We start from the raw sequence: 23,309 nt of genomic DNA, 5'->3' as shown, positions 1-23,309 counted from the left end.
CTTAGAGTATCATCGTACCTGCCACACGATATACACATGCAAAAATGGTCAATCGACAAAGAAAGCTCTCAGTTAATAACTGTGGAAGTGCTCATAAGAACACTAATCTGAGAAGCAGGCTTTGTCCCTTGATGCCCTTCACCGTGTGTATTATGCGCACTATTGAGAATCGAGATGCGACGCGGCGAAGTTGATCAAAAAGCAAACTTCGCACGTTGGTTAACATATTTTCTAACGCGAAGCAGTAAATCTTCGAACTGTTTAGTGGAATACCTATAAGTAGACGAAAAACCGAATTCAGTACTATACCATTTAATTCCACTAGAGTTTGTATCTTTTGACAGATACGCGTATTTCGACCTCAACTGTAAGGCCGTCTTCAGTGTCGTGTACTAGACTCGACTTCGAGTTGAGCTCTTTTACATATCAGAACAATTGACAGTCATCAATTAATATAATCACTAAATTTCACGAAAGTGTCCATTTTGCCCCAATGCCTTTTTACCAGCCTTGTTTTCGACCTCATTTTCTATCCTGTATTTCTGACATTTGATACGATTTTCATTACCATGAACGAATATAGCACGTCGTACTAATATCAAACTTGAAAACTAGCCGAGAGTAAATTAAAAATATTGTTATTTTATGGTCTTAAGAAAGCATTCGCTTAATGCGTCCATTATGCCCTTAATCCTCCTACAAGCTTTATCAAAGAGAAGGAGAGAAAAAACTTGCTGAAGATTTTTTTTTCATTTTATAAGTTGATTCAATTATTTTGTAAATAAAAGACTAATATAAAATTATATTACTTTAGATCTCATGGAAGAAAAAAAACTACTCAAACATATAGGTATGTTACTAAAACAGCTCTCAATTAGTAACTGTGGGATATGAGCACTCCCACAATGAGATGAGAAACTGATTCTGCCCCTAGTGGGAATATAATGCCAAGAAGAAACAGCACCTATTCCAAATGAATTGACTGATTAAAAAAATTGGAAAAATAAACAATAACAAACTAGATAGATGGATATCTTTATTTGTATTATATAGATTATATATATAGATATAGATTTGCAACCCGAGGCTGGCTCATATCTTAGATGAACAAAAGAAACATACTGGGTTTTCATGAAAAATAACGATATTACTTACATTTCAACTCGATCTCCTCATCATCTAGCAAAAGAGAAACAACTTCTTTGGGTTTCAGGGTATCAGGTTTGAAATTACCCCCACTTATCACCATCCGTTGAATCTGTGAATACAATGTAAAATAAATATTAGGTAAATAATAACTGAAAATAACATCGCTGATACTGATCATGGTAAATTGATAAAATGCCACCACTCAAAACTCCATTGTTTCCTTTGAAAGACTTTTAGATATAGAACAACATCACCGTTTTTTTCTTTCTGGTGATTACGCTCTTCAATTAAAAGCGATCAATCTAGCCGATAAATGGATACATCCACCAATTGTCTTTCACCAGATACCCTCCGATCTTCTTCCGGTCGTCAACGTTAGGCGCCTAATTCCTCAAGCGCGTGCACGTGCCGCGACAGACAAAACGTGTTCACCCTTTTTTTTTTTTTTTGAGGCGCACGACATGTCGTCTCTCACTTGCTCTTGAGATTTTACTTTTTATCTAAAACGTGCCCGCGGCTCTTTTTGTGGTGCGTGCCAACCGATGATCGGTCTATTTATGTTTTTACAATGCCGCTACCGGATCGAAATCAGTAGAATTTCCCATAAAATTCAATCACAATGCATTGATTACAAATTAGTTATCGCCTGGAAGCCGAAAAGATTGTCACGCGCACTGAGGCGGAATGGGGCGAACGATTAGCGGTTGTCTACATGGAAGTGCTTCTTTGTATCCTTTAGGGTACACATCGTTCTTACTTACTTCACCACCGCAGCTTGGAGTGGAGTGGAAAGTCTGCCTCAATGGAAGCGTAATGATAATGAAGAGCACAATGCCTTGAACAATAGCGTTAATTTATCGGATGGTTGTTCCTGTGCAAGCAGAAAGTACACTGGGAACGATTGTGGTAGGTTCTGCATCAAAATGAATCATCATCAATCAAATATTACCTACATCGATGAAGTTTAGTCGTACCAGCAGCATATTTTCTGCTTAATAGATTTCGTTAACGGGCATAGTTCCTATTTTGCCTTCTGGTTTGATTACCGTGATCGTTAGTTCGGATGATGGAAAATGACTCACAACATGTACACTATGCCAGTTCGTTCATGAGGTAAATTTCGATATTATAATAACAATTGAATCTTTTGTTAAACTGAATTGGAGCATTGATTGAGAGAATTTTGGTAAAGGATATGAAGAAAACTAAAATTTCTTGGAAGAATGATTCGACTCCGAAAACATAAAAAAATCACTATGTACTAAACGTTATTCATAGCATGTTTTGTCGAACGATGTGAAAAAGAAATCTGGGAAACAATTCCAAAATGTCGTTTAAAATTGACAATTTTCGACTACATACGACGTTTTTGTATTCGACGGTTTGACTTTCAATTTCTTGTCCCTAAACCGTTGAATGTAGAAAAATGTCGAGCCAAATGCCTAAGGACAATGAAAGTTCGCGTAAAAATTATTGAAATCTCACAGCTGGCTATTACGGTCAAACCAAAATTTTGCAGTTCTGTCGAGGTTCTAAACTTTTAATGTGGTACTCAAAAATATAAGCTTTTAGAGCATGGAAGCAGAACATCTAAAGAACATGTGAAAGCTAAAATTCAATATAAAACACATTTTTATAAGCAAAATAGGGTGACTTAATGTATTATCGGCAGCATCTCTTCGTAATGGGTGGTTTTCTGAAAACTAGTGAGTTCAAAATTTCCATCAATACATTTAGTGTATAAGCTCATCTTAATGCCGAACTTCGGAAGTTTTGGCCGACGCATGACAAAGAGACCACGTACCTGGTACCTGGTACCTCGTGCAGCTTTCTTTTAATATTTTTAGTTTAATCATTTAAGAATATAATGGTTCAGGTAGGATACGGCACTATACCTTGTAATAGGTACGTTGCGATACATAATATGGGTATGGTTTAAGATAACATATAGTTTTGAAGTTGTTGAAGAAAATATCATTTACAAAGCAAAACAGTTAAGTTGAACATTCTACATAATGAAATATAAGTGAGGCAAGTAAGAATTGTAAAACGGGACTTTGTAAGGGCTATAAATCATAGCTTACAAAAAAAAAAACAATTAAAAAAATAAGCTAAAAGTAAAAAATGCTTCAAAGTAGTATTCATTCTTATCACGATCTATTTTTAAGATTCTTTGTCAGACCCCGAAGAAAACTGTTGGTTACACAATTGCGATCACTGCCCGAGTAAAGAAACATTGACTTTGGAACTAATTACACTTCTTAGTAATAATCATATTGAATCCTTGCAATTCAAACACTGGCGCCAAGCAGATCGTTGTGTTATGTACCTTGTTGAATTAGATACACAGAAGTTTGTTGACACTTTAGTAGATAAACTATACGAGCTATCGCCGCATAATTTTATTGCTGCACAGCAAGGAAACTATTTGAAATATTTGAAAAACAACTTAAAATTAAATAAGTGTATAATAATATGTGATTTTTCAGAAACAAAATTCTTTTGTTATACAAGATGCCATTCAGTGTTTTCACTGGCCAAATGTACGGTGCACAGTCAATCCCTTTGCCATCTATTACAAAGATAAATCTTCCGGATTATAATTTACAAGTTTCATGGCCATTGCACAATTTACTAAACATTATCAAAAATAAGATTCCTGGCCTGCGAAAAAAACATTTTTCTCAGATGGATCAGGTAGTCAATATAAAAATAAAATGACAGCCTATAATTTATGTCATATGCAAAAAGATTTTAGTGTTACTGCAGAGTGGATTTTTTTCGCTACGTGTCATGGCAAAGGACCATGCGATGCTTTAGGTGGAGTTTTAAAACGGAATGCTACAAAACCGGGTCTGCCGGGTCAGCATATTAAAACAGCCAATGAACTTTATTTATGGGCTAGTTCCAAGAAAGATTCAAAAATGCACTATGAGTTTTATTCAGAAAAAGTTTACAATGCAATAGAACGAAAACTTTAAAGCCGTTATTCCCGTGTCAAGCAAATATCAGGAACCCAATCATACCATTGCTTCAAGCCTGATAATTAATGTTAAACACGCAGAGAAAACAGACCTTTTTGTTTCAAAAATAAATATTATTGAAACATTTTTTAAAAACTACAATTGTTTTTGTTGAATACAAATATTAAATTTTATTGTTCCAAATAAAATAATTGTTGTCTTTACACCAAACTGATAAGAACACAAGTTGCTTAGATTCAATAAAATATTTTATTGACTACTGACATAATCTGTTTCGTTTTTTTGGTTTCAAAAAACCCTAATATTGTCACACATAAATATGTATTATATGAGAATGTATGTGTATGTTTTTTGCTAGTATGTACGCAAGGCTTGTCAGACGCCATTTCCATGATTTGAAACAAAACTCAAATGGATTCAACAGAAGAAGTACTGGCTATGAATGTTGAAGGAAGCTGGTGGATTTATTGCTGACTTTCGGACTCTCTGAAGAAATTATCAATCGTCTTCTGGGTAAAAAATTGTGTTGTTTCCATGTAGTTATCTGGTAACGAACTTAGACGCATTTTTTTATCTTTAATATACTCTTGAAACCATGCAAATCCTGGAACGGAAGGAAATTTAAGAATTGATACCGCCGCCATTTCTGGCTAAACGGACGAAATGCGTGCATGGATTGTCCAGGTATAAATTAACGGAGGAAGTGTTAAAAAAATGTATTTTTCTATGTATCATAGGTATCTCAACCGTTATCCACAGATTGCCTTTCAACCGCATCACCGGTGGTAAGAGAAAGTAATTCCGAGGCCATCACTCGTAAACGGTGCATCGTTAATTACATGCTGACCGCGTCAACAAAATGCCGAGTTATTTGCAGAAATGGCAAATGCAATTTTTTTTAACTAGAGCTTATAGGAAGGCAAAAACTCATCTGATGATTATGTGTAAATGAGACGTAAATAAAATCTAAATGGAGAGAAAATAGTCTGTTTATTTATGGTCATTTCAAATAAAATATCCGGCTACCAGAAAAAAAAATAAAAATAAAAAAATTGGATCAAAAATGTATATATTTAAAAACAAAAAATATTATTATTGTTTTTAAAAATCCTTTTTTTGGTTCAAAAATTATAATTTTTTAAAGCAACACAGTCATTTTTTGGTTCAACATAAGGTTTTGTATTAACAAATATATTTATTATGAATTCAAAAAAACTAATTTTTGTTTGTGTTCACGACTGATTATAGAAACAAAAAAATATTTTTTTTTTAACAACAAAATTTTGTTGTTGAATTCAAAAAAATATATTATTAGCCGAGAAATGATAATTTTTTTTGTTGATTTCAATACAGAATATTATTGATTTTAAAAATCATTTCTCTGCGTGTATTATTGTAAAACGATTTTCTTTCTTTGAAGAAGAAAAAGGTGTTAAGGTATGATAAATGTATTGCTCATTTACAGTGATAAAAATAAAAGATATCGAATTTGAGTTAGAATTGTTTTTATTTGCTGATCGTCGCTTCCTATTTTTATCTCCTTCCATTTATTTATGAACTTCCTAAAACTCCAGTTGATTGAAAAATACAAATCAGTAATAGCTGTGTTTCATCAAAGTTCACTTGAATTTTAAATAATCTATCATTGTGGGATACCTGATTTTTTAATTTCAAAATAATATATCTCAAAATAAAGAACATACATCGCTAAAAACTTGAGGGTATACGTAAAATTTTTGAAGTTTCTAGAAAAAATGAGAACAGTAATACCCTCTTTGGTCCCAGAACCTAAAAAACCCCAAAAAACTAAAAAAAGCAAAAAAAAATTATATGTTTTCTCATGTAAAAAACTTTTTCAGAGTTTTATATTTTTTTCTGAAAAGTTGAAACCTTAAGCTTTCATTCTATAAAAAAAGATTGGAAATCGGTTGAGCTGTTGAAAAGTAATGATTTTTTTTAAATAAAAAATCTTATGCGCTGAGACCTACAGTATGTGCCGAGTGACTGATTTTTTATTTTCAAAAAGTATATATCAAAAACTAAAAAACATACATCGCTGAAAATTTGACAGTTAATGCAAAATTTTCTAAACTTTCAAGAAAAAATGAGAACCCCTATGGTCCCACGGCCAGCGCCGGGTTTGGGCTTCGGGGGGCCCGGGTCAGAACTCATAAAGGGGGCCCTTTCATACAAAATTCAGCACTTTTTGGGATTCCACAAACCAACGTGTTGAATTTGAGTTTTGAACGAGATGGTCGGTCCAAAGATATGAAGGGCCCAAATGCAAAGTGGTGTAAATGACATTTTCGATTGTGAGCTATATACATTGAAAAATATAACTGTTTTCAAACTTTCCAATAGTATTTTTAGGTGATTTTTCCGTCCAATGGGAAAAATATAACAATTTTTAGAATATTGGCTGGACTAAGTGTTTTGTTACTAATGGCTCCAAGAAAACGTACCTCTGCCATTCGGAATATCAAAATATTTGCATTATTTGCTATGATAACTCAACTTATGAATTTGATGACAAATTTGAATAATAATAGCATCGGAAAAATCAGAATTGATGTTGTCCTCAATGTATATTTAGAACGCCAAAATATAGTCTAGTCATGTCTTTCTAAAAACCGATCATATAATTTGTATGGAGTGGAAAATTGTTGAAAATGTTTAAATCCGTTTTTCTCCAAAGTCCTTTTGGTTGTTTTTACAACAAGTTTCCAGTTTATCTCTGGTAAAAAAAAGGATTTACAGTACTGGCAAGAAAAAGTTCACAAAGGATGATTTTCATATAAAATGGTCAAGTTTGGAGATCTGCATCTCTGCTTCTTACAAACCGTTGACATGAAATTTGAACCGCATGTTGAAAATAACTTCAAATTAGATCTGTGAATCCATCAAATTCTATGCAAAGGTGTCTAAGTTCTTAAAATTCGCCCATTTTGAAAAAAATGTTCAAATTTTGATCCTAAGATATTTTGAAAACAAACAATTTACGATAAGTATAATCTTTCGCAAAGTTTGGCATTTCATCGAATTTGCAGAAAAACATGCTTCCTCTAAACATTCACATATAAAACAAATCTTATTTAAAATTTTTGGCATTTTTTTTATAAATAGTGTTTTTAAATGTCTTCCAATTTCTTGAATAGAATTATATTAATTTCCCATAAATTAAATTTCAAGTTATTTATTAGATGTAATTCAAATATCAGGTCAATCGGTTCGTCAGAAGCTGTTATAAAGTTCCCTAAACTTGTACTTGTACTGTTTTCCTACCAGTATTGTATATTCAATGGATTATATTCAAAGCTGAACCTTTACTAAAGCAAAACTAAACCTATACTGATTTCAAAGAAAACTTCACCAACTCTGGCATACAAAATAGGAAAGTATTTAAAAATACTGATCACCGCGTCACAAAAGAATTTCCCATAAACTTCAGGTCTCTGATAAAATTGCAAATATGTTAAAATTTTTGAATTTCTGTTAGGAACCCAATAAACTTTTTGACATTGGCAGTGCTTTACAGGTTTTGCCGTATTTTTTAAGATCCAGCAAAAACGTTAAGCGCATTTTAATTCCAATATTTTATAAATTAATCAGAGAAGAATGTTGAAGGTTTTAGCTTAACATTCACGTTTTCTTGTTATATACTGTGTGATTCAGATATTAGATGAAGAAAAACAATAATCTCATATATTGAAAAGTTGTTTTAATCGTTTGAATTATATGTTCAAATGTCTAAAGAGAAAATATGGAAAAGTTTTTTATAGAGTGTTTTGTTCTTAATTTTGGTTCCTCGGGGGGCCCGGGGCATTTGCCCCCTTGGCACCCCCCAAATCCGGGCCTGCCCACGGCCTTCAAAACACGAACAAACGGATTTTTTTTTTTTTTATGTAAAAAAAACATTTTTTGTGGAATTTTATAATTTTCTTGAAAAGTTAAAATCTTTAGCTTTAATTTTGTCCAAGAAAATTGAAAATAGGTCAAGCGGTTCAAAAGTTATGATTTTTGAAAAAATAAAAATTTTGCAAGGTCGTGATTTTTTTGGTCACCTTGTTTCGGAAATGGTCACCCTAATCAAAAAATCCAAAAACACGTGTATCCTTATTTCGGATAAGGAACAAAATTGCAAATTTTCACGGAATTCGGTGACCCACTAGATTGATTTTTCATGGAATGGTTGAATGTAAAAGCAACCATACTTTAGTGTATTTATTTAAGTATTAAAATATGACAATTTTGAAACATTAGTAACAAGAGATTATGCGCCAACATATTCGGAAAAAATAAATTCAAATGTCTTGAGTGCTCAATGCAAAGAACTGTACATTTTGTATTTTATTATTGGGTTTTGCGTTCGTCACTGGATGGCGTAATAATATTTTTTCGTCAAGCTATTGCATCTACCAACAATGCAATTGATGCTAGCAAAGATGAGCACAACAAAGCACTCACGGAGTTGAGGAAGGAGATCAATGAAAACACAATCAAAATAAACACTATCTTGAATCATTTGCCCACCGCCTTACCTGCTCGACTCGTAACACCACGCAGAAGCAATCCTGTGGACAACTCTAGGAAACGTCCTCGCGTCGACGACGAATCCTGTGCTGAATTGTCTACTGGCACCAAAGAAATCGACCCATCCGTGATAGTACCACTAGCAGTCCGTCAGGAGAAAGTTGATTTGTTTTGGTTGTACTTATCTGGCTTCGACCCCAAAGCGACTGAGGAAAATATTCGCGAACTGGTGAAGAGCAATCTAAACAGCAGTGAGACTGTCGACGTCCGAAAGTCGGTATTGCTCCGATTCTAAAAAACACCGCACTATCCACTCAAACATGGCAAAAAGGAATTATTTTCCGTGAATTCGATTCCCATTCACGAAACACTTTTCAATTCGAACGATGAAGAAAATCGACTATCTGAACACACGTTACCCGACTCGCCCGCACTCGATGTAAACTTGAATACAACTGACGACAGAATATGCATTAGCCCATCGCCTATCACCATTTCTCCCGTCTCGATTTCTGATTGCAAACCTGACCGATCTTCCGTACACCACCCACTCACACTGTATTATCAGAATGTGCGTGGACTCCGCACAAAAACAAACGAACTGCACTTGGCTCTCTCTTCATGCGACTACGACATCGTTGTTTTTACCGAAACCTGGCTGCACGATAAAATACTTAACACGGAGTTGACTGATGAGTACGTAATTTACCGTTGTGACCGAAGCCCCATTACAAGTCAATTCCAGCGTGGTGGTGGAGTGCTGATCGGTGTGAAACGCTACCTACAGAGCGATACCGTATACGTTGATGATGCTTCCCATCTGGAGCAAATCGTTGTGCGTGTGGCTGAAGGGAACAGTGCACTATTTGTTTGCGCGATATACCTTCCACCCAACACTGAACCAACCGACTACGAACGGCTTGCGTTTCAAACATCTGTAACCAAATGAGAGATTGGGATCAGATAGTGGTGTTGGGAGATTATAACCTGCCACTGCTACTGTTTCGATGAGGATTTTGGGTGTTTCATTCCCACCAATGCTACTTCCGAACAAGAGTCTTCTTTACTCGAATCGATCCTCACAACTGGACTGCTGCAAATCAATCATTTGACGAATGCCAACGGACGAATGCTAGATTTAGTTTTTGTGAATGACGCTGGGAATTGTGAAATTTTTGAGCCTCCCTTGCCATTGATGAATGTAGATCGTCATCATAAGCCTTTTGTAATGAAGCATGTTGCATTGGGCATGACATCGACAAATCGAGACGAGGAGTATTTTTACGATTTTCGACGATGCGATTTAGATGAAATGAACAGGCAAATTTCTGCAATTGACTGGGCCAACATTCTCACTATTGGAACTGTAGATGACGCTGCGAGCAGATTTTATCTGGAGCTGGACACGATCATTCATCGAAACGTACCGTTACGGAAACGATTGGTCAATTTAGGAAATAGACGTCCCTGGTGGTCTGGGGAACTACGTAATTTGCGAAACCGATTGAGAAAGGCACGAAAACGTTACTTTCGGTCGAGAGGCGAAGACCAAAAGGCACTTGTACGGGAATTGGAGCGCCAATTTAACTCTTTGAACCAAGCATGCTTTAGGTCTTACGTGCTCCGCGTCGAATACGATGTCAAGGAGAAGCCACAGCATCTTTGGAAACACATTCGGCAGCGAACAACTAGTAACGGAATTCCTCCCAACATGTTCTACGAGAATACTACGTTATCGTCATCAGCCGAGTCCGCAAACTTATTCTCGTGTTTCTTTCAAGGCAGCAATTACTCCAATTCACAAAGCAGGTGACATCCACAACGTGCAGAATTATAGAGGGATATCTATCCTCAATTGCCTACCGAAGCTTTTTGAGAGTATGTTGCTGGACGCCGTATACCCGTCGGTGAGCCTCATCATCGCTGACGAACAACACGGGTTTGTGAAGAAGAGATCCACTAGGGGTACCGGGGGCAGTATGAACACCCGGGGCAGAATGGACACCCCCTGTATCTTTGCATAAGCGAATAATTTTACACTTTCGATGCAAACAACATTTCAGTTGCCTATCGGAAGAGTAAAATGTTCACTAAAATTTTAGAAAAAATATTTAAAACATTGATTTTAAACCGAAAAAATTGAGCATGATTTTATTTGGTTCGAGAATTATAACATTCACACCTCACCAAATAAGGTCTCAAAGGCAAATGACTGCAAGTTGACCGATAATTTAGCTCTTAATTGAATCTTGAATTATTTATGATATATTCAAAAATATAGTAGGTTTTTTTTGTACTTTAAGACATTAAAAAAACTTACATGAAAATTTCTTATACTGTTGGGGTAATATGGACACTGGGTGACAAAGCAGAGCTTTCACTTCAAAAAGAAAGAAATATAAATTTGGACACAAAATTATCCAAAAATATTTAGCATTTAATGCAATGATTATGATGCGGAACCACAAATCGGTTGAAAATCGTCAATTCTGGATTAAAACTAACCTGGAGGAAATATTGAAAGCATCTCTACGAAAAATGTCGTAAATTGGTTTAATCATGTTTTCAGTGACACAGTGACCTGCCACTATGGTTTCCTGAATATGTACTTCATTTTTCGAGGTTCTAAGAATGATTGCGAAACAATTTTCCTATAAACATTAAGGTGCCCATACTGCCCCATGGGGGTGTCCACTTTTCCCCGCTAGCTTGATGACGACTACCAAATATAAGTTTTTATTAAACCTCTTTTTGAAAACAAAATATTTTTTTCCAAATTATGCAACAATGTTTAACAAATGCTTAAGGACTCTAAAAAGCATACTGCACATAAAAAACAGTATAATATTCATGTCTTTACAGTCAAAATAGGCAAATTCTTTAGGGTGTCCATACTGCCCCGTGTCCCCTACTATCAACATCATGAGTTATGTATCCCTACTCATCGGTAAAATTGAAAAACGGCAGCAAGTTGACGCTATCTACGTTGACTTTTCGAAAGCTTTTGACCGTGTCCCCCACGCTCTTGCAGTTGAGAAACTGAAACGATATGGGTTTCCAACTTGGTTCACCGATTGGATTGGCTCGTATCTAACGGGTCGAAATGCATATGTGAGAATTGGTTCGTCAAACTCGGCTCCTTTTTCAGTTGCTTCTGGTGTCCCGCAAGGCAGTCATCTAGGGCCGCTCCTTTTTGTGCTCTTTGCTCACGATCTATCGATCGCAATCAAATCCCCAAAGATGATGTATGCAGATGATTTAAAATTCTTCCGTGTGGTGACGTCACTTGTTGTTTGTTGCGCACTTCAAATGGATTTGGACGCACTGTTGAAGTGGTGCAGAGAAAATGGAATGGAATTGAATATTGAGAAGTGCAACTCTATTACATTCTCCCGGCTGCAATCAACAACTGCTTTGGAATACATCATGGGCACTAACGTAATTCAAAGAATCACGGCCGTTCAAGATCTGGGAGTTATTCTCGACGTGAAGCTAAAATTCTCGCAGCATATATCTTCTGTAACCGCAAAGGCATTTGCAGTGTTGGGCATAATAAGACGTAATACTCAAGCGTTTCGTGATGTATATTGCCTGAAATCATTATACGTTTCGCTTGTACGCAGTATACTAGAATACGGCGTCACCGTCTGGGCACCATATCATTCCGTCCAAATCGCTCGCCTAGAACGTGTGCAGAAGTGTTTTCTGCGATTTGCTCTTCGTCATCTTCCGTGGCGTGATGGTCAGCATCTCCCTCCATACGAACAACGATGCGCACTCATAAAATTGCAAACTCTACAAAAAGACGGGAACTTCTACAACGACTATTGATCTTCGACATCCTGAACAATATTATTGATTGCTCCGATCTCTTGGGAAGGCTGCGCATAACCGCCCCGGGACGATCGATTAGGAGTTTCGATTTTCTCCGACAGGCCTTTCATCGGACTCAATATGGCCAGCATAATCCTCTAGATGTTTGTTGTCAGCGTTTCAATAATGTGTACCATTTGTTTGATTTTAACTTGTCCAAAACTGTGTTTAAATTAAGGATTAGCTTTTAAACAATAGTCTGTGCGGTACTATTTTAATGTCGAAGACTGTATACAATAAATAAATAAATAAATAAATAAATAAATATTTGCGTTCCATAAAGTGCAAAAATGCGAATGCGTTCAATCTAGACAACAAACGATATAGACTGAAATTTTAAAAATCAAATGCAATGCAACAATGAACGTTTCAATATAATAAGAACTTCGAAATATGTGTAATGTTGCATTCTAATCGGATAATTACCTCACTCTTTTCACGTGCTCGCTGCAAAATTCGTTCCTCGATTGTGCCTTTGCAGATTAAACGATAAACGGTAACCTGTTTCGTTTGACCCAGGCGATGAGCACGATCCATTGCTTGCTGATCGACAGTTGGGTTCCAATCTGAGTCGTAAAATATAACCTGTAAATGACAAGAAAATATTGTTTTTTTTAATGTCGGCTGGAAGAATTTCTACTATTTTATACAGTGAACTAGCGTAAAGGATGATAGTACCGATTATAGATTTTTTTTGGCTGATTACCTTTGAAAATGTTTTTTTTTTTCGAATACTACTAGTGTTGAACAGTGCTTGCATTTTTTTATGTGTGCAACAATTCAAGACAATTCTACCTGTCTAACAATTAGCGTATTACCCCAATAGTATAGCTATAATTGGGTTTTATATGAATGAAATGGAAGTAGAGGTCAAAACATAGTCATCACTGAACCCCCAATAAAACAAAAATAGAAGTTTAGGAATACATTATTTTTTATTGCAATTTTGATTATTGTACTGAAGGGGGCAGGATCCGTCATTGATTTCGGAATTTTCAAAAGCAGTTTTTTCGTTCAAAAACAAGAAAATTTACAGGAAAATGTGTTCACTGTATTCTATTCTCCAACCGAAACACAGTGAACACATTTTCATCTAATAATTTTTAGTTTTGAACAGAAAAACTGCTTTTGAAGTTTCGATGATGACGATGATTACGATGACGGAGCGTTGAACGTGAATTGGTTCAGATACTATCTCATTAGCATTATAATTATTATAATAAAAATAAGATTTTAAATCCAACTGTTGCTCCACCTCCGTGTGAGAGAAAACCTCAACATAATTGCTCCGTTTTAATTGAAACATGTTGAACAAAATTAATCTTTGATTGATTCTTTTTTCACAAACCACAGCCAATCAATTGATGATTGAACACTGCAGTGATGAACATGGGTACTGGTGGGTAATGGAAAACTTTTTTAGGATGTGGTTGATTGTGAAAAAGAATGTTCATTTCAACAGGCAATATTGTATCAGATTTGTTGTTGTTGTTGTTGTTGTTGCTCATTTCAATGTGACAATATATAAATAGTTCAATTGCAAGTTAAATCAAAAAGGGAAGTGCTCTTGCAATACTTTTTCTGGAAAGCAGGTCCTGTCTCAATGAGGACGTAATGTCAGGAAAATTGAAAAAAAATCTACCGTACATTTTTCCTCGCCAAGGTTTTTTTTCTAAACTCAACATTCTTAAATTAATCAACTTAATGCCCGTAGTAAAACTTGGCAAAATCACAATTAGGATACCCGATTCTGTTTTCGCACGGGGGATGCGAACCGTGCAAAACAAATTTCGGTTCAATGTTTCAAAAACCATGCCAAAAAATAACATGATTTCTCAAGAAACAAAAATAAGGTTTTGTTGAAAAATCAATCAAATACCGTCTTAGAGACACCCAAATAATTCCAATAAAATAATAACAAGATCAAATACCGGATTTTTAATTCTAATTTCTAATCCCAGAATGAATACCGGAATCCCAGAATTTCTATAGTGATTCCAGAATTCAAAAGGAAATCAGAGAATACGGGATGTCAGAATTCTCACGTAAAACTAAGAATTACTTTATTATTATTTATTTAGTTGGTATTCAATCAATTTGATAAAACCTCGTTAACGATGTTACGCCAATTTACTCGGTCCATGGCTGTGTCCCTCTAAATTCGATTTTGGCCCACGCTCTCCAGATCCAGAAATTGTTGCACCTGATCAAGCCACCTCGCTCGCTGTGCCTCCCGCCTTCTTGTGCCTCCCGCCTTCTTGTGCCAACCGGATTTGACGCGAACACAATCTTCGCAGGATTGTTGTCCGGTAGTCTTCCAACATGCCTTGCCCAGCGCACCCTTCCGGCTTTCACATCCTTCTGGATACTGAGTTTGCCGTAGAGCCTGCGAGCTCGTGGTTCATTATCCGCCGCCACACACCATTCTCCTGCACACCGCCAAAGATAGTTCTAAGCACCCTTCGTTCGAACACTCCAAGTGCTTCCAGCATGGTCCATGCTTCATGTCCATAGAAAACCACCGGGCTTATTAGCGTTTTGTACATGGTACATTTGGTGAGGGGGTGAATCTTTCTCGACCGCAGCTTCTTCTAGCCCATAGTAGGCGCGACTTCCACTGATGATGCGTCTCCGTATTTCACGACTAACGTTGTTATCGGCCGTTAACTATCGTAACACCGCTTCCCAGGCGGGCTCTGTCGCGCTCGGTTCCGACTATAAGCATGTACTTTGTTTATGACGCATTCACCACCAAGCCGACTTTTGTCGCTTCACGTTTCAGGCGAGTGTACAGATCTGACTCCGTTCCAAATGTTCTTCCGACAATATCCATATCTTCCGCGAAGCAAACAAATTGGCTCGATCTTGCAAAAACCATACCTTGGTTATTGAACCCGGCTCTCCGCATGACACCTTCTAGCGCGATGTTGAACAGCAGGCACGAAAGTCCATCACCCTGTCGAAGTCTTCGGCGGGATTCGAACGAACTGGAATGTTCGCCCGAAATCTTCACGCTATTCTACACACCGTCCATCGTTGCTCTTATTAGTCTTGTGAGGTTCCCGGGAAAACTGTACTCGTCCAGGATTCTCCATAGCTCTTTGTGGTCGATGCTATCATAAACCGCTTTAAAATCGATTAACAGGTGATGCGTTGGGACTTGGTATTCACGGAATTTCTGGAGGAATGGCCGTACAGTAAAGATTTGGTCCGTCGTCGAGCGGCCGTTGATGAAACCAGCTTGATAACTTCCCACAAACTCATTTGCAATTGATGATAGACAACGGAAGATAATCTGGGATAGAACTTTGAAGGCAGCATTCAGGATAGTGATCGCACGATAGTTTTCACATTCCAGTTTGTCGCCCTTCTTGTAGATATGGCATATAATCCCTTGCTTCCACTCCTCCAGCAACTGTTCCGTTTCCCAGATTCTGACAAACAGCCGGTGCAGACAGACGGCCAACCTCTCGGGCCCATTTTGATGAGTTCAGCTTTAATACCATCCTCACCAGCGCACAGTACTTCGAATGTATGGGACCTCGGGACAAAAATCATAACTTTCGTTATAGGCGTTTTAGCTCAATGGTATTTATAGGAATGTTGTCAGGAATCATTAGGGCTATAATTGTCATGATTGACCTATGTGATAAACGTAACCGCATAAGTGACATAAGCGCCAATTTTGTGTATTCGGTTTCATAAAGGTATGATCTCTTCTAAAAATTGTTGTAGATGGCTAAATTTTATGTTAGCAAAAATTACTCGCAATTTATTGATCCCATGAGTGGCGTAAACGCCGAACGATCATAATTTATTTTCCAAATTATCACAGATAAAATAAAAATACAAAATTACGTTTGTAATAAATCATTTATATCAAGTTTATTAAGAGGTATTCTTTAGCGAATAAATCAAAGCAATAATCTTGACACTGCATTTCATGATATTTCGTCACATTTTTTTTTTTGTTTTCCAGTAATTCTAGAATCAAAATATGCAGCATATATTCCATCAAATCCTTGTGATTGTTAAAATCAAATATTTATGTATATATCAAATAAAATGTAAATGTAAGCTCTTTCCAAGTTGTGAGCGATGTTAATCTAACAATAAAAGCAGTTGATCTAGCAATGAAGTGCGTGGGTGTCAAATATGCCATTTTCGGCGTTATGCAATATGTGAATGAACCCAAATGACAAGAAAGTAAATTTTCACCGCACAAATTCAAAGTATTGCAATGCAGCTTATTGCAAACAAATCAAAATCTTTAACCATTTAACGAAACTATTCAAGAATACTATGCTCAGGGCCGTATGTTCTAATCTCACCAGTTGAGGACCTTTCAGAGTTGAAAAATTGCTCCAAAAATGCATGATTTCAAATGAAAAAATGATCAATTGACAAAAAAGCTCTCAATTTATTATAGTGAGGAACACTAAGCTGAGAAACATGCTCTGTTCCAATTTGAACGTAACGCTAAAGGAAAGAAGGTCAGAAGTATAATGTAATAAAAAATGCTAGTAATGCAGAGGTGATCAATTGGCACAAAAGCTCTCAATCAGTAACAGTAGAATGTCAAGCACTCGACACTGAAGAAGTCTGTAAGTCGCGGACGAAATAGTCCTATCTATCAAGATGAGCATCATTTTAGAGTTTAAAGGTATTTGCTCGCCTTACTAGTGGTTTTTTAGTATTTTATTTTTTATTTTGCACAAAACTTGAAAAGCAGGCTCTGTTCAATTTGGGACGTAACGCCACAAAGAAGACGTTCACTGCGTCTATAACAAAAAGTGCTTTCTCCACCCTTGTTCAAACTGCATAGGAAACTAAGCAGGTTTTTTTGGTGTTTCGATAGATCAGCATTGCATATGCGTTCAAAAACCCTGGTTATTTATCGCAAGAACATCATCCACAAAATCGAAGATTGCAATCGAAAGAGCAGACGGGAGCAGCTGGAATCATTTTCAGTGTTTAAAAGGCATCCTAAATAAGAACTGATGCAAAAATCAGAGTGGTGTTTTCAGGTGATTTTTTGTTTTAGCTGTTTGAAGTTTTGCTAGTTATTTTGCTCTATGTGAAAAATAAATTATATGGGTGCTTTAGATCTCACAAAGTTCCTGTGTGAAAAAAATCACAATTATTTACAGTGTTATGTATAGAACTTATTAAGTTTGATGCTTACCATTCCGAATATTACTTAGAAAAATCTCATAGAACAACATAGATCGCTACTAGAGATAAATTGTAATTCACGCAAATTTATAGAATTTACGCCATTTAATCAAACAGTTCAACAACTTGGGTTGGCCTAGTCTCATACATAATTGAGTTCACGATGTTTTGCTACTCATTTAACACATATCAAATATATGCAAACAAAGTAGCATACTTGAATTGGTGCAATAAAATTGTTGATTTTTCCACTTTTGTCCAAGGGACGCAGCACTGTGCAGCGGCCTTGTTGTTTTTAAGCTGGTTGATGGCATCCTTAACTTCCCTCAATGTGGGGACAGGTTGGTTTCCTTCATCCGCCGTGCTGACGTAGTCACTTCCTCCGCTGTCGTGACCCTCTGCGCCTGTGTTCTCCGTGTCATTCATGTGTTCATCGTAGTGCTGCTTCCACCTTTCAATCACCCTACACATTTAGGCTTGCGGCACGAAGCCTTTTCGGGATGCGTTAAGCTTCTCGTAGAACATTCGCGTTTCTTGTGAACGATGCAACTGCTCCATTTCTTCACATTCCGCTTCTTCCAGGCGGCGCATTTTGTCCCGGTATATGCGGGTTTGCTGCTTTCGTTTCTTTTTATTTCGCTCCACGTTTTGTCGCGTTCCTTGCTGCAGAATTGCAGCCCGCGCTGCATCCTTCTCCTCCAAAACCTGCCTGTATTCTTCGTCGAACCCAATCGTTACATGTCCTTTATAAATTCTAAATAGCTAGATTCCTACTATTACGTTAAGCAATTTCACCTGGTGCTTAACTTTTTAGCCGGTAGAGTGAAAATAAAATTGAGCATATTTGTAGTTCACTGCAAAAGTTTCATGCCGATAGCTCATATGGAAACAAAATTACAGCATGCCAAAGTTGAGCATTTTGTATGAAAATCGGCTTTCACTACTATTTTTCTGAACACAACTGTACATAATGGTGAATTGGCATTGACAGCTCTCAGAATAACTGTGTAAGCACTCATAAGAACACTAACCTGAGAAGTAGGCTCTGCCCCAGTTGATGTAACGTAACTCCAGAAAGAAGAATGCAATTCCAAATTGCTACGGTAATTTTACCGGAATCTCAAAATTCTTTTCGAAATATCAGAATTTCTATGGAAATCTCAAAATACCTTCTAAAAATATCAAAGCTGACAGCGTTTTCCCATGATCTTTTTCATTTTTTTTTGTTCTTTTCATTTTAACAATCTCAAAGCATGAGTAGCAACCTCTGATGCTAACTACCAGTAGCTTTGTAGTAAGTGCTACCTTCATTAATATCAACGCTTTGTTGTTCGAAAAGTTTAGAAAGGAAAATGACACAAACGTGTTCCACAATGCTACAATTACTACCGAGAATGTAGTAATAAACGTTTTATTTATACTGCTGGGTGTGTGAGATTGTGCATGCAGTACCTTTGAAAACCAACACAGCCAATTCAGATTACCGACCCCAGTAAAATTTTACTGGGTTTTGGAACTACGTTTTTTTCGGTAATTTTTACGATTACTAAAAAACCCAGTAAACCAAAATATGTTTTGATTGATAGAAATTACTGACTTAGTCAGTAAAATTGAAGAGCGTTTTTACTGGCTTGCCAGTTTCCAATGCTTCATGCTTTGCTTCTCCGGATTCTGCTTTTTTCAGAAATCAATACAAATTAAAACCCAATCGACATGAACATGGACATCGACATGCATTTTTCGTGCGAATCTACGGTATGCTCATATCTCAGTGGAAGTAATCGAAAAATGTGTGACAAAATCATTATTTGGTTGGTTTGCATACAAGAGGCAAACTCAATAATGCAGATGAATCTACCTCTTGTATGGAAACCAACCGAATTTACCAACGTAAGCAGTTAAATCGTCCTTAGCGGAGCCTTTTGGTTGCTTAAAATGATTAAGTTTCTCACTAAATTTCGACTACTTACCACGAGAAAGCGCAAAATAGGTGCAGGAACAGTTTGGTTGCCATAGCCGTGTCTCCCGGCGCCGGACGATTTTACAGCAGGAGATTCTCATTTGACACTTTCCCGCATGCGCATCTGTTTGTTTTGATTTGATTTTAACGACAAGTCAGTCAAAAACATCAACTACTGAATAGTCGGTAATTGTTTTTACTGACTTTTCGGCCTGTTCGGTAATGTAGCAAAATTGGGTCTGACATCATGGGTTCGATTCCCAGCCCCTCCACAAAAAAATCCGTCCAGCCACCAGAAGACGCTGCACGGAGGACCGTGCTTTGGGGAGCACATCCATCCTCCGTCTGTATCAGAAGGTGACTGAGACAAACTGACCCTCTTCGAAGGCGGCTAGCCTCAAAACGACCCAGGAACACGTCAAAATGAACTACCGCAGGAGCAATACACTATGGCTTATATGGAAATTGATTGGACTAACAGCAGGAAGGCCCCACGACTCCTAGCTCATCTGCTGCCCAGTGCACCCCAGAAATAATCGAAGAATCCATTCCCTGCAACTCCTTGAACGGTGCCCCATTAAGAAGTTAGCTCAGGTACGTCGCATGTCCCGCTATTTGCCCCAACGTGTCCAATCGGTCGCACCGATACTAACAATTAACTAACCTAAATAAAAAAAGGAATCTCATTAAATGTAAGTAAAATGTATAACTTCTCTTTCAAATTTTCGTGTGTCCTCTAAGCAGGTTTAGTGCCGACCCTGGGAATGCAAACCGTGAGATAGCCGTTTGTCGCCAATTTGGACATATGTTGGCGTTTTTCACCAGTTCTCACTCACGACGACGGTATGTAATATTGAAAATAAACCAGCAAAAATCGCTATTACACAATTACAATAATCAAACTTAAGGTTCTATTTAGAATTGATTATTTGCCAAAATTTAAGGAGCAGTATTCTCCCGAACGGACAACACATTATGGAAAATAAAAATGTCCGCGTGTTCTTTTAGTCAATTATGACGAACGGACGTTTTTGCTTTTCGTGATTTGTTGACCAATCGGAAGAAAACTGTTTTTTTTCAGTTTTCACAAATAATCGATTTTTAGTAGAGCTTTAAGGGTTACAGTAACTTTATGTCTATCTTTGTTATCGCCTCGGGCTAGCTATTTATGGTACTATAAAAATCACGTCTACGGTATTACCAACCGATAAGATTAGCTACATGATTAACAACTTTGTCAAGTATATAAAACACAGCCGTCAGAAGAATGTGGATTTTATTGAACTATATCTGACCACCAGTAACGGACATAGAGATGATATTTCTCGTTGTAGCATTACTGTTGGTTTCACCAGCCTTACTAGAAGCATCACCTCAAACTTATTGGGAACAGTTGCATCGTGAGCCCCCACTTCGAGGACATCCCAGAAATGTTACAAGGCAAGCTGAGGTGAAGTGGATTACGCAATATGTGGATAACTTCGATCCACAAAACCCATCAACGTGGAGCATGGTAAGTACTATTTATTTGTATCAAATATAAATCCTGTTGATGTATATTCTTTTATAATTTTTAGCGATACATTCAAAACGGAGAACACTATCAACCCGGAGGGCCTCTTTTCATTTTTCTGGGAGGAGAATGGGAAATCAGTCCCGGATATGTAATGTATGGCCATTTCTACGATATGGCAAAAGAACTAGGAGCTCACCTTTTCTACACTGAACACCGATATTATGGTCAGAGCCGTCCCACTGCGTGAGTACGATCTACAGTTGAGTGAAACGGAATCAGAATAACATTCATAAAATTTGCAGGAGTACACGCTCGGACCTGTTGAAATTCCTTAACATTGATCAAGCCTTAGCGGATTTGGCTCACTTCGTTGAAGAAATGCGAAGAGCAATTCCTGGAGCTGAGAATTCTAAAGTGATCATGGCCGGTGGTTCATACTCAGCAACGATGGTAGCATGGTTCAGACAGAAGTACCCTCACCTAGTGGATGGTGGATGGGCTTCTAGTGCGCCTTTATTGGCTAAGCTCGACTTTGTTGGTAAGTATAGTAAACTGAGATAACATCGAATCTCAAAATCTAGGAAAATACAATGTAGCAGTCAGAGCGTAATACTATTAAACAGCACACTGTACAGCGTCAGCGTGTCAATGTAACGTTTACCCTAGTAGTATAGTGGAACTGTTGTGCGATTATTATGTATTTTTCATTCCGTTATTAACTTATCAACTAAATCATTATAATAATTAACTTAATACTAGTATACTGCCTATAAACGCATAATTGTCCCATGTGAATAGGAAATCCAGCAAGCGTGAGACTGACATGCATTTATGGGCAGTATAGTATAACATAACCAATCTTTTACAGAATATAAAGAAGTTGTATCAGAATCTATTCGTCTGGTTGGCGGTGATGCATGCGCTGATAGAATTGAACGTGCATATGAACAAATAGAAGACCATTTGGCGAGAGAAGAATTCGACAAAGTGCGTGAAGAATTTAAAGTTTGTAATAACATAAACTTTGCCAATAGTTTGGATTCTGCAATGTTTCTAAGTTCCATTTCGGATTATTTCGCCGGAGTTGTGCAGTATCATTCCCCGGGAGATATTGAAGGTGTTTGTGAAATCATCATGGATGATTCTATAGAAAACGATATGGAAGCATTGGCTAACTGGTTTATCAGAGGCGTCAACCAGTGCATGGACATGACCTACGATAGCACAATTCGCTACTACAGGTCAATAGATTGGAATCACGGTGCCAATCGAGGAGCAAGTGCGTAAACATTAAAGGAAGCTTTTAAGGTTTAAACATTATTAATTTGTATTTGTAGTGCGACCATGGCTTTACCAAACCTGCGCTGAATATGGATGGTATCAAACGTCCGGCTCAGAGAATCAAATTTTTGGCTCCGGCTTCCCTGTCGATCTCTACGTGAGAATGTGCTACGATTTGTATGATTACATGTAAGTAACACATCTTAATTCCTTAATGTTGTCATCTATGTTAAAATTACTTAATTTTCTTTTCACAGATTCTACCCAGCTAGATTGGATGCAAACATTAAACGAACCAACACCATCTATGGTCATATGAACCCGGAAGTTACGAATGTATTTTTCACACAGGGACAGCTTGATCCATGGCGCCCAATGGGATTGCAAGAAGACTTGAATGACCAATCTCCGACTGTCGTTATTCCTAGTAAATACCTGCTATAAGTACATTGCCTCACAGATTAGAGACTAACCATATTTTTTTTAGTGGCTTCGCACGTTGCAGATATGGGATCAATAAGTGATAGAGATTCGCCTGAGATGCTTGCAGCAAAGGAACGAGTATTTGAACTCATTAAACAATGGATATCATAGTTGCAAACTATCACTCTTCTTGGGCACCATCATTGGGGATAAGAATTCTCAACAACTGGTCAAAATGCTGTAATTTATGTATCATACGTGAGCCCATCAGTTTTACTTTACAAGGAAAAAAAAATCAAATAAACGAATATTTTTGTAATTTAAAAAAAACATGACAATACTTTCTTCACGTAGATATATAAATGTAAATAAAGATTACAGTTCAATTCAATCAACGGGAAAACTTATTTGATTTTAA

At 37.0% G+C, this 23,309-nt stretch overlaps 2 protein-coding genes across 3 annotated transcripts in view; one reads left to right on the top strand and one right to left on the bottom strand.

Moving 5' to 3' along the window:
- LOC5576158 (putative DNA helicase Ino80) overlaps positions 1–23,309 on the bottom strand; it is a 97,438-nt gene that overhangs the window by 52,834 nt on the left and 21,295 nt on the right. Inside the window, exons 9-10 of the mRNA XM_021853636.1 lie at positions 12,963–13,121; positions 1,156–1,258 (exon numbers count right to left, since the gene is read on the bottom strand). Of these exons, the coding sequence (XP_021709328.1) occupies positions 1,156–1,258; positions 12,963–13,121 (262 nt within the window). The remainder of the gene's footprint in view (positions 1–1,155; positions 1,259–12,962; positions 13,122–23,309) is intronic.
- On the top strand, positions 20,929–23,221 carry LOC5576159 (putative serine protease F56F10.1). Of its 2 annotated transcripts, XM_001662454.2 has the most exons (7): positions 20,929–21,184; positions 21,249–21,430; positions 21,490–21,725; positions 22,056–22,466; positions 22,525–22,657; positions 22,726–22,895; positions 22,956–23,221. In XM_001662454.2, exons 1-7 carry the CDS (start codon positions 20,987–20,989, stop codon positions 23,060–23,062), a joined length of 1,437 nt encoding a protein of 478 aa, XP_001662504.2. In that variant the 5' UTR covers positions 20,929–20,986; the 3' UTR covers positions 23,063–23,221. The 2 variants fall into 2 exon arrangements, with proteins under 2 accessions (XP_001662504.2, XP_021709329.1); XM_021853637.1 differs by lacking the exon at positions 22,056–22,466.

This window comes from Aedes aegypti, chromosome 3 (assembly GCF_002204515.2).
Source record: "Aedes aegypti strain LVP_AGWG chromosome 3, AaegL5.0 Primary Assembly, whole genome shotgun sequence".
In the NCBI taxonomy this organism is placed as follows: domain Eukaryota; kingdom Metazoa; phylum Arthropoda; class Insecta; order Diptera; family Culicidae; genus Aedes; species Aedes aegypti.
The sequence above is the reverse complement of the archived record's forward strand: the minus strand, read 5'-3'. Positions and strand labels throughout refer to the sequence as shown.